General features: G+C 42.8%; 1 protein-coding gene across 1 annotated transcript in view; it reads right to left on the reverse strand.

The window, feature by feature from the left end:
* Nucleotides 1-12870, reverse strand: part of STS (steroid sulfatase (microsomal), isozyme S) — a 92828-nt gene that overhangs the window by 61400 nt on the left and 18558 nt on the right. The window contains exon 6 of the mRNA XM_008580952.1: nucleotides 7870-8006. Within this exon, the coding sequence (XP_008579174.1) occupies nucleotides 7870-8006 (137 nt within the window). The remainder of the gene's footprint in view (nucleotides 1-7869; nucleotides 8007-12870) is intronic.

Below are 12870 nucleotides of genomic sequence, written 5' to 3' on the forward strand. Positions count from 1 at the left end.
AAAAAAAAAAAAAAAAAAAAAAAAGAAAAGGTATATAATTTGGGGGGGGGGATAGGGGTTAAGGAAAGCTTTTTTTTTTTTTAAACTGAATTTTCCACTTTGGGGCATTAGCATCACATTAAACTTATTGAATTAAGTAGATTTTACAACCTCATTTTTTTAAAGTGTGATTTAAAAGAGAAACTTAATGTGAAAATGCCACGTGCAAACACATGCACATACAACTTAAAGCCTTTCAAAAATTTTTTCCAATGTAGAAAAACACCAGTGTGAAAATAAAGCCCTTTTTTTGCTCGAGTTGAGTTTTAATCATTGTGTCATAGATGCCTTGGGATTCAGAAATGAAAAGTGTTGGCTGAATATTTAAAATATACGTTGTAAGCTTGAATAACAATGATATGGTACCAGTGGCAAACCCATGAAAGATTTGGTGGCTGGAGCACTTCATCACGTTGGCCTAGAATATTGGGGCTGAAGAAAACGTGCTGATCTCAGCTGATAAATGGCAATAAATTTTTTTTGTAGTTTAATTATTTTTTTAAAATACAAGAAAAATGTCTGACCTCTTAAGGAATCAGTATAACATGGTACATGTAATTTTTTTAAAAAGTTGTCCTCTTCCATCATTTTAGCAAATATTTTCTAAGTGAATCATAACGCTCAATGCTGTAAAATGTGTAGTGAACTGGTACAATAAATTGGTACAACCAATGTATTTTTCTGATATTTATCTTTTTATTACTTTCCTTGTATAAGCTCTTTCTATATTTCAGGGATTTTGTTTTTATTTTATATCGATGTTGCAATGCTTTTTAACTGGTTCATCATTGGTCTTTTGGTTCAGGTGATGTTCACCTTTTATTCGACATTAGGAAATTTTAGATATCAGTAAAATCTGGCAATCCTTTCCTTTATGATTTATTTATTCTTTGGCTCTTATGCTTAGAAAGACCTTGCTCAACTCTGTATCAGATAAATATATCTCACTGTATTTTCTGGCATTCTTTAATAGCTCCACTTTCCAAAGTCAATCTGCATGGGGAATTTACTCAGATATATGACCAAAAGTAGTATATAGCATGGTACGCGAGACAGAACCGGAATAAAATCCTAGCCATCTGCAGCCAGCGCCATGCTGCTTTATTTATTTATTTTCACTTGAGCTCGACAGGGAGCTCATGGTTGAACAGAAGGAAAATTAGAAACATGTTTACGAATTCACACCACACCCAACCTTCACCATGGAAGCCAATGAGAGACCAGGGAATATACTTGTTTTTCTTCAAAAGCTAAGAGTTTTAGGACTAAATGCTTCCAGGTCCTGGTCCTCATCACCTCCCTGTGCAAACCCCTGTGGGACACGCATCACAGCTATGAGGAGATGTCAGTGGTGTGTTCTTGGCATTTAGCTCTTGGTCCTGCCGTCACCATCGCTGTGGAGCCGACAGATGCCAGCTTGCTTTTGATTGCACAGTAACCTCCTTATTCCATAAAACCTGTGAAAAACCTGGAAGGTTGGCTGGTGACCAACCCCTGAAATAACGGTCAGGTCTCAGTTTCATGTGTTTGATAATATTGGAGGCTCAGTTCATGCACGTGTGGTGCAAAATAGCTCTACTTTCCAGCCCTCTCTCTGACCAACCATAAATCTCCTCCCTGGAAGCAAAGGCAGCTGATGAGCCATAACCAGAAGACCTTCAGCCGAGCTCAGCATCTTTGCTGGTGAGCTGTCACATGGAGGACCCGCAGAACACCCTGGCTTCCCAATTCCGGGATGTCAACACCAGGAACCTGTCTTCCATCATCCCATACGCATGCCACAGACCTGGGAATACCCGAAATACTCTACGTCAGGAATTTAAACACTTGTACTCTTGTGCCAACCTTCCCACACCTTGCCTCCTGTCTTGTTGGGATCTCCAGTCCATCTCCTCCCAGGCCACCAGCCTCCTCTTCTCCCGTAATCTGCCACCTCAGTCATTCTCTTGCTAACCTTCCAAAGCCTTCTGCCCAGGCTTCTTTTGTGACATTCCCGCTGGCCAAATTTCAGTCATCCATCAATTCAGTGACCCTACTCCCCGTCCCTGCACAGGACTGAAAATCACACAATTCCACATAACGATGCCACCACCCAACTCATGGTCTCCAGCACAGCTGAACTCAGATGCAACCCAATGAGTCACCCCTTTAGGCACATTCCTCTGTTTCTCTCGAAAAAGCCATCCAAGGGGCTACACAATTCCACATAACGATGCCACCACCCAACTCATGGTCTCCAGCACAGCTGAACTCAGACGCAACCCAATGAGTCACCCCTTTAGGCACATTCCTCTGTTTCTCTCGAAAAAGCCATCCAAGGGGCTGGCCCGGTGGTGCACTGCTACAGTGCGCCGCTTGGGAGCCCGGTAGCGCTCCCGCCGAGGGTTCGGATCCCACATACAGACCGGCCGCTCACTGGCTGAGCGAGGTGCGGGCGCAACACCGAGGGTTGCGATCCCGTTGCTGGTCCCGGTCTGGTATGGGCACGACACTGAGGGTTGCGATCCATTGCCGGTCACGAGAAAAGACAAAAAGGAAAAAGAAAAAAAAAAAGAAAAAGCCATCCAACCTTATGGACCGTGGTTGCCGGTCCCGGTCCGGTACGGGCGCGACACTGAGGGTTGCAATCCGTTGCCAGTCACGAGAAAAGACAAAAAGAAAAAAAATAAAAGAAAAGAAAAAGCCATCCAACCTTATGGACCGCAGCAACTCAAACATCACTCCCTCCACAATCCACTACGGTTCTAAAGTTTGAGGCAGCCACATCCACTTGTATCTCTTCACCCCTTCTCGATGTCTCTTGAAGGACTCATAACAAATCATGCTCCTTCCTTGAAATGCTCTTCACCCCTGAATTCCAGGACCCGCAGCCACATCCACTTGTATCTCTTCACCCCTTCTCGATGTCTCTTGAAGGACTCATAACAATTCATGCTCCTTCCTTGAAATGCTCTTCACCCCTGAATTCCAGGACCACTCTTCTCCCAGTCTTTCTACCCAGTCTCCGGCTGCTCTCCAGTTTTCTTCTGACGGCCCCATTGATCAAAGATAAGAAGGTTTAAGAAATTCGAGACAGGGAAGTGACACATGAATCTCAAGGGAAAGACAGTCTCATGGTCAAGGCTACCTTCTATATTGAAGAAAAGAACGGCCAAAGAACATGGGCATTGCTTTTTCAGGTCTTAAAGTTTTCAAGAAGTAGAGACATGAAGGCTGATTTCTAAACTGCTATCTTGGATTTAGATAGAGATAAATTGTGGGTTAGAAGCTCCTCAACTGCCTTAAACACTCCTGCAGGGTAATCCCATCTGCTCCCCTGGTTGGAGCATTATCTAAATATATGGGAGAAAGCCACACTGGCCTTATTCGTGACTGTTTTCCTAGCAATTCCTGGCACCTTAGATCAGGCTCTGCAAATATCAGGCAACTGACCTTCATGATTTCACATTTAGAAATTATTTATTGAGCACCTACTCTGTGCCTGGTCTATAGGATTCTAAAGCAGATGTCATCTATATAAGCACTACATAAGCACATACGTCTACAGAGCACTTTTGTGCAGGTAAATGACCCTGTTAGCTGAGGGGTTATTCATTGGATGTTACATTCCACACTCCCACAACTATTTTTGTCCAACATTCCTGGAAAGAGTCCATTTAAAAATGGATAATCCATTAGAACCATGTCCAATAAGCCAGACTCCAGTTAGAATTATGCTGTGTATTTGAAGGGCTTAGACTAATACTGATGGCTCCCTATTGGCAGAGTTCTCTTGAGGTTCTTGTCACTATTTTGACCTCTTGGAACAAGATGCTCCAATTTATTCTCCATCGATCAAGAGGGGTTGAATGAGTGGCTATTGCCGCTACACTGAGTTGTGACATGTGCTTAACCAAATATCAGGCATGGTAAAGAGGAATTCACTCTCTGCCATGTACCAGCGCATCCTTCATGAATTCATCCCTTATTTCTTTTTTTCCAGGTTGTTTTCTCCATGCCCACAGGTGGTGGCACTGTCCAGAGCCCCAGGGGGTAAGAAATCAAAAAGGAGAAACTGAGGGCTGCCTTGTGAGATCACAAGCAATTCACCAGCAAACTCATGGAGACTTCCAGAACCCCACTAGGACGCTGGTGTTTCTTTTACCAAAGGAGAAAGACTCACTGTTCTTATTCGCAAGAATCTTCTTATAGAAACCATTTGATTCCAACCCCTAGCAGTGGCAGGGCTTATTATTATTATTATTATTAATTATTATTATTATTATTATTAATTTATTATTATTATTATTATTTTCAATAGGAAAGTTTGATTTCAAGCCAGAGATTTGTTTTATCGTTCACCTTATTGTTTTCCACTCGCATTCCTATTTGTAAGAATGCAAAATTTGCTAGTATAATCCTAAGCAAGTACTGATTTATGATTCCTTCGTGGGGTTCTATTAATAGCCTGGGGCTCCAAATAAATGCTGACTGCATGCAAATTCTGCCTAACCCACAAGAGCTGCAATCACAACGATGGTATGTGCTGCAGATGAGAAGCCACTGGAGACAACTATGCTTGTCCTTCCTGCTCCTCTCCCCCCTATCCATGCACATGTCTGTGATAGATGTCATTCCATCTCCAAAGCAAGAAAACCAGCCAGAAGGATGCACCCCAAAATGCCTGGCGTGCATTTAAGAACAATATGATTTTACATACTTGTTCCTCTCCAACACTCTCTTGGCTGCTTCAGAATTAATTGGGATTGAAAATCAGACTTTGCGAGACCACTGCGATGTCCCAAGGGATTCCATTGTGTATGTCTCCTGCTGAAATGATGCGGCTGGCTGTGTCCCTTGGCCACATATACCACCCTCTGTCCAAACTACTCAAGCACATTACCTGCAGCATGCTCAGGATGGTCTTCACTTTCTGCCGTGCATTATTATAAGACTCCCTGGAAGAATCTTAAGTCCTTTAGTAGCTTCTCTGTTCCCTGAAACCAATAGTCTTATCATCAGTGCATCTCCCCTCCCCCCCCCAAAACAACTAGGCACATGGTCAGCATCCAAGAAACATGACTAATGAACAAATTAGCTCTTCCCCTGAGATTTATAGTTGACTGTGCATGGCTATAATGCAGCCTTATTATGTGGAAAGAACTGGAATAAAGTGGCATAGACTCCAGGCTCTGGGTGGGATACCTGCTCATCCATTATGAATTCCGTCCGCTGCGGTGGGTGTACTTAACCTTCTGTGAACCTCACCTGCCTTTCCTGAGGAATGGAAATGATTAGAATGCTACCTGCTGAATGGACCACTGGCTGCACAGAGGGAGGTGACCCATGTGACATCCAGGCCAGATGTGGGTCCAGCTCTCTATTGAGGCAGTAACTGGGATGATTAAAAAAGAAAAAATGTTGACTGCCCCTCACATTTGCACAGCAGCTCCAGGATCTTAAAGACCCCTGTTTGTTTTTAGTGAGGGACACCTTGCGTAGCCCTCCCCTCATATCTGTGGAGTCGGTCTTTCTCCGGTTACTAGGACAATACAAGATAAAGCAATTGCACAGCTATGAAAAAGGCAATAAACCAAAATGACGTGGGGTGGAACTGGCCATGGCGGGCAATTCAACAATAAGGGTTCTTTGTTATGAGTACACCTTTCAAGACACACAGAAACCTTCCGTGCAGAGAGAAACCCTCCATATAATTATGCTGTCCTCAAAGATGCTGAAAGAAAATGCTCTGAATGACTGAGACGTGCCCTTTCTAGTTAGCTGCCTTTATTTCTGCTGTCCTTGGTGCAGAGAGCATTTCTTTTTGAGCAAATATCCCCCTTTTATTTTACCACGTAATGATTCAGAATGCTGTAGTCCCCTTCCGTGTAGTAACAAAAGGCCCTTCTTGGAAGAAAGAAATGTTCCTCAAAACACTCAGATATATTGGATTTATAAAACAATGAAAAACTTTCTCAGAAATGAATGTAATGCCTCAGGGCAAGGATTTTATCTTTTGGCAAAAAAAAGGAAGAACACAGTCATCTATAAATATTATATCAAGGTCTCATGCAGATCTCAAAGATTGAAAAATACTCTCCAAATATTCCAGAGGGAACTAGTTGTAGAACAACGCTGGAAGTTGTACTGTTACATGAGTCACAGCAGGCATACGTATCATAATAATTAAATAAAAATTAATCAGTAAGTGTGATGATAACACAAGCTTGCTTCCTGGCCAACCAGCGAAGTCTTATAGTTGCATAAGAAACCTGACACATTAAAATAGGATGCTTATTAAAGAGATAAAATATTCCACTGATTTACACTACAAAATATATTCTACTGATTAATCATGCTAAGGTGTAAAAAATGTAAATTGATTTACATGCAGTATTTTAGGAAAGAAAAAAATGACAGGAGGTGGGCTTGTATAGGTATACGTAACAGCCCTGAGCACAATGCATTCTACTTATAAATCTTGTTAGGGAGAATGTTCTGGTTTTGTTTTTGCTAGCTAATATTTATCATTGGTAGTCACTCTTGTTATTTTATAGAATCGCAGACTGATAGAGAGGAAAGAAACTCAGAATTTGCCTAATCTGGATTCTTCATACCCAGACAATAGGAAAGAGACATAGAGTTTTAAGCCATCTCCCAAATTCACAGAGACAGTGAAAGAAAGATCTAGAAGCTGCAGCAAGGGTCCAGGGTGCTCTTTCTACGATTTAAAACAAAACAAAGCCTTTTCTTATAATTCCCACAGTAGGTGACCACATTCAACCTGCTGCTTAAAACAAACCGAGAAACAGAACTCTGTGGCAATGTTTACGAATTTCCAAAACAACTCGATTTCAAAGCTGGAAACTATCGATATAATGCACAAAACGAAAAGAAAGGACGAACGAGAGGAAGGGGGAAAAAGGAAAAGGAAACAAATATATACAAGTCTTGAGCAGTCAGGTTGGTGGGTGTCATTTGGACAACAAATGTCTCTTACCTCTTGGATTCTGCCCAGATGGACCTAGCAATGGAAAAGCAAAGACTGACACTCAGCGAGAAGTTCAGGCCGCTGATAGTCCAGTGCTTTGGGAAGCCCACATACTACGGCCTCCCCTGAACTCTATGGAATAGACCCAAGCTTGCTTAGCTAGGCAAAAGAAAATAAAAGCATGCTGATGGTCATCTCATTCAGACCTGGAAGACATATATTTTTAAACAAAGCCTCCAGAAGAAGGTTTCTCAGTGTCTCTGAAAAATGACACATTTCTCAGAAACATGGTTATTTGCTTAGAAAGAGGTAGAAAGGACAAACAGGGAAATTTTCACAGTCTGCAGATGCAGCAAGAACAATGTGGGTTCCAGAAGGCAGAACCTCGGTCCACGGATCTGGCCATGACAGGCGTATCTGACGGGGACTCTGTGGCTGTTGCCTTGGGAGGCTCACCGAGCCTGTGGCCAGCAGCAGGTATTCTGGACCCGAAACCCAGCACTCGTGTGACTTTGCTAATGACATGGCATCATTTGCATCTCATTGCTAATAGTATAAGCCATGACGAGGACAAATGCTTGGGCTCCTTCTCTCCTCTAATCTCCTGAAGCACGAGCCCACAGATCACACTTCCCTGCTGTGCATCCACTGGACACCGCGAACACGCACACTGGGCCCAAGATACTTTCTGTCCACCTTTCAGAATTAACGTTTGGTAAACACACCCACACACATGTTTGCCATCTATCAAGGCATGGGCAGCAATTCACACGAATTCACAGGAAATAAAACAGGAGGAGGAAGACAGGGAGCCGCTGCCCACGTGCACAGGGACACGTGCACAGGGAAGACCCACGTACCAATGCTCCAGTCCATTTCCTCCACCGCATCCCCGTAGGTGCCGTGTTGGCTTTTGCTGGTGAACTCCTTGGAGGCAAAGAGCGCCGTGTGCACGTGAAGGTAAGACAGGAAAAGCAGGAACGGCCTCTCAGTGTTCCTGCAAGATGGAAAACAAAAGGCCAAGGGCGACATAAGGACGACCTATTATTATAAGATACCATTTGAAAATTAACAAAATACCACAATTTAAGGGCCTAATAGAGCACCTTTTTATTCAGTGAAATGCACACCTCCGTGGCATCTGTATGAAGCGGCTTATTGTGACCCCGTATGATCAGCAAACTGAAATCATGCCATCGAGACACTCTCCAGCAATGTAACTCAGGAAGAAACGTAACAGAAAAGTGCGTGGATTGTTTTTTTTTTTTTTTAAGGGGGATTTTATTCTTCCCTCTCTCTATGGTGATTAATATAAATTCAAGCACCTTGAAAATAGTATTCTGTTTGGAGGGGAGAGATACAAGGGGTCTTCAAAAAGTTCATGAAAGGATTTAGTTTTAATTCAATTTTTCCACGAACTTTTGAAGTACTCTCATATACACACACACACACATGCATACACATATTCACACATACACACATATACATATATACACCCACAAATACACATGCACACACACACAGACACACACATATATAGTCACACAAAGACCTATATACACACAAACATATACACCCACACACACACACACATGCACACACATGCACATATACAATCACACACACACATATACACCCCCCACGCACATGCATGCACGTGCATACATGCACACATACACCCACACATATAATACACACATATCAACCCACCCATACACACACACACACACACACACACACACACACACGTGCATTACTACCTAGAATAGACAGCATCTCCAGTCATCAATGGCAATAGCCCCCCCGCCCTTATCTGCGGCTTTACTTTGTGCAGTTTCAGTTATCCTTGGTGTCAACTGTGGTCTGAAAATATCAAGTGAAAGATTCCAGAAACAATCTAAGTTTTAAATTGCACACTGTTTTGAGCAGTGTGATGAAACCTTGAGCCTCCCACCCCATTCTTCCAGGACATGAATCAACCCTCTGTCCAGCCTATCCCCCGAGCAGACGCTCCCCGCTGCCCGTAAGTCACTTAGTAGCCGTCTTGGTTATCGGATCAATTATTAAGGTACGGTAGGGCTTGTGTTCGAGTCATCTTATTTTACTTAATAATGGCCCCAAAGCACACGAGTAGTGATGCTGGCATAGTGTGATAATTGTCCTATCTTATTATTAGTCATTGTTATTACTCTGTTACTTAAAACTTTATCACAGGCATGTATGTATAGCAAAAAAACAGTCTACACAGGGTTCAGTACTATCCGCGGTTTCAGGCATCCGCCGTGATCTTGGCACGAATCTCCCGCAGGTAAGGGTGGATTACTATACTTCCCAACACCTTTTTAATGCCAGTTCTACTCTGTGTTCTGTCTTACTGCTTCAATCTACAATAGAACAAGTCTCCCGGAATGAACAACTCAATTGTCAACACTGAAATTTTACAAGTTAAATAAAACATTTCTCAAACTGGCCCAAACCAACAGCGTAATCTAGAGAGACAAACAGCATTGCAAGATTTGTTAGCTCAGCGTGTACCTAAACCTACTCTGATTAAATCAATCAGAACACACAGGTGGTAGTGAGTCGTAAGTCACTGTCAACATATGGCCCTTAGCCACAAGGGCCGTGAGCAAGGTTCCCATGTGAAGCTCTGAGGTTTCATGACTGGGTCTGCTGCAAGGGATCAGCAAGTCCCATTGCTGCTTCTTTCCACTGAGTTGGCCTGGGAGGAATGTCCTCACTACTGCATTTCAGTTTCACATCTTTACCTCTGTCTGGGAGGTGATCAGCAATTCCTTTCCTGCTGAAATACTGAGGTAGTGGTCTTTTGGAAGGCTGTCAGGGCACAGGAGGCATGCCCATGTCCCAGGGTGGGTGGACGCAGCTCTTGGAGATGCAGGAATCTTCACACACAGGGGCACAAGCCTTATCTCTTAGCGAGAGCTGCTGCCGAACCGTGCCTTGATCTCAGCCCTGTCCTAGACCTTTCTTTAAGCACGTCTGTTAGTGCGGGTGGATTCCTTAGACATCTAGGCTTCGGGTTCATCATCAAAACATGAAGAGTTTTGGTGATGCGTCATCCTAATGCCAATACTCTCTCACACACCCACAACTCCAGCCCAATGTGTTGACCAAACACAGCTTGCACATTCTCAGCTGCATGACCTGAACACGATCATCTTTCTGCCCAACACGTAACCCCTCCTCTCCCTGGCAAACGGTCACCATTCAGAAGCCATCTCAAATGCCACCTCCTGCAAGAGGCTGTTCCCTGCTTCCCAGGCAGCCACATGAGGGCTGAGAACCCTGGGACACGAGTCTTCAATTGAACACCTAGGCCCTTGCACAATGCCTGCCCCGAGGAGCTCAGCAACACTGCCGAATGAATGAGTGAATGAATGAGATTTCTAATAAAGCACACACTCCAGTGCACAAGAACTGCTTAGATTCTCTCTTCTCCTGCAGGACTATGAGCTGGGGCACGTCATTTCCATCTGTGTGTTTCTGCCACCAGCACAGTGATTAGCAGGTAGCGCACGTCCAGGAAATCTCTGTCGCTGGATGAAATACTGCATTAGCTTTCTCAGTTTCAGCCCCTGCCCCCAGCAGTTGAGTGAAGTTCAAAGATCTGTGAACGTAGCATGGCTTATGTACACATTGCTCTAGGGGAGGGATTACTATACCAAACTCTTCTCCTTACTAAGTCTCTTGTCCTTTCGAAGGGATCGTGCCTTATGTTCGACGTCTTTGCCGGCCAGTAAAGGCTATAAAGAAACAATTCATTTCATTACATTAATTTTGCCTTCATATAATTTTGAATACCTTAACTCCTCACAAGGACCATAAACATTTCAAATCCTACTCTTATGACTTTAGCTTAAAAATAATCGATGTTTGTTTTTCTAAGCGCATTTGCCATCTCCTGTTGTTAATACAGTTCGGGCTCCGTTAGCCCTTATGCGTAGCTTCTTCTGGGCCAGCTCCTCAATTCCGCTGGCTGGAACACTTCCCTTCTAAACCCTTGCATTTATTAACCCCTAGTCCTTCGAAACAGAAAATAAGCACAAAACATCACACGTGGAATGAGAGCTGAGCCAGGCATCTATTCTCTGAAAGCAGGCAGATCAAATCCAGAAAGTTATTGTTGACCATTGTTTAATTATTCCAGCACTTGGTGGCAAATCATCATTTTTTTTTTAAGAAGAGTATAAAATGAACAAATGTTGTTATTATTTTACAACCAAAGAAACGAAATAAAATAAAACAAAGGTTTTTCAACCTTTGGACTTGACCCGCCACTCAACAGTAACTGGAGTAACTGGAGGCATGACATTAAAACCCACAGCATCTGTAACTCTCTGATCATTATATCTCAGATAGAGAAGCAGAGATGCTAACGTTGCCTTGGAAACACTGGAACTGTCACCCTAGCTGGAGCTCTACACGTGAACTACCAAGCCATGTCCTTGCTGCTCCTAGGGTAGATGTCCTCGAAGAACTGAATGAACTGAAACTAAGCCGTGGTATGTCCGGGACGTTTACCACACATGGAAGCCTGGTAAGTCACTGTCGTAGTCATTATGGAGGAAGTCTATTCACTCATGAACAAACTGCTTCTCCTTCTCAAGAAACACACTGTGGTCCTAAAAACTGGCTTAGATTCCTCAAAACGAACATGAAATGACACTCTTTATGCTGGTTCCTAAATAGTGAGGTACATTATGTATGAGGACAATTTCACTGCAATTCTATTCTCATCTGTTCTCTCATTTATTTTCAGATTTAAATTAGGAAAAATCAGATATGGAACCATAGAAAGTCAACTTTCCAAACACAGTATATGGCCAAAGCTGGGAATACAGTATGTGACTGACAGGATGTAGTTTTAATTTGGATTCTCCAATTTTAGATGGTAATCCTCTTGACCAAAAGTTTAAAAAGAAAAAAAAAAATGGCACAACCAGCAAATAAGGGAGCCCAAGATTAAACTCCAGTTCATGAGGAAGGTCATAAGAGCTACTGAGCCAAAGACCCACCATTCCGGAGTTCAATCAAGACTTTTGTCCTGCTCCCTCTTCAGCAAAGGGTGCTGGGATAACTGGATATCCATTTGCAGGAGATTGAAACTAGACCCATACCTCTCACCATGTACTAAAATCAACTCAAAATGGATCAAGGATTTAAATATACACCCCGAAACAATAAAACTTATTAAAGAAAACATAGGAGAAACCCTTCAGCAAATAGGGCTGGGCACAGACTTCATGAATATGACCCCAAAAGCATGGGCAACCAAAGGAAAAATAAACAAATGGGACTATATCAAACTAAAAAGCTTCTGCACAGCAAAAGAAACAATTAACAGAGCTAAAAGACAACCAACAGAGTGGGAGAAAATATTTGCAAAATACACATCCAACAAAGGACTAATATCCAGAATATATAAAGAACTCAAACAACTTTACAAGAAAAAAACAAGCAACCCAATCAAAAAATGGGCAAAAGAACTAAGTAAGCATTTCTCTAAAGAAGATATGCAAATGGCCAACAGTCATATGAAAAAATGCTCAACATCACTCAGCATCCAGGAAATGCAAATCAAAACCACACTGAGATACCATCTCACCCCAGTTAGGATGGCAAAAATCCAAAAGACACCGAAAGATAAATGCTGGCGTGGCTGCGGAGAAAAAGGAACTCTCTTACACTGTTGGTGGGAATGCACAATGGTGCAACCCCTATGGAAAATGGTTTGGAGGTTCCTCAAACAGCTGAAGATAGACCTACCATACGACCCAGCTATCCCACTCCTGGGAATATATCCAAAGGAATGGAAATCATCAAGTCGAAGGTACACCTGT

Source organism: Galeopterus variegatus, unplaced genomic scaffold (assembly GCF_000696425.1).
Source record: "Galeopterus variegatus unplaced genomic scaffold, G_variegatus-3.0.2 Scaffold2218, whole genome shotgun sequence".
Classification (NCBI taxonomy): Eukaryota; Metazoa; Chordata; class Mammalia; order Dermoptera; family Cynocephalidae; genus Galeopterus; species Galeopterus variegatus.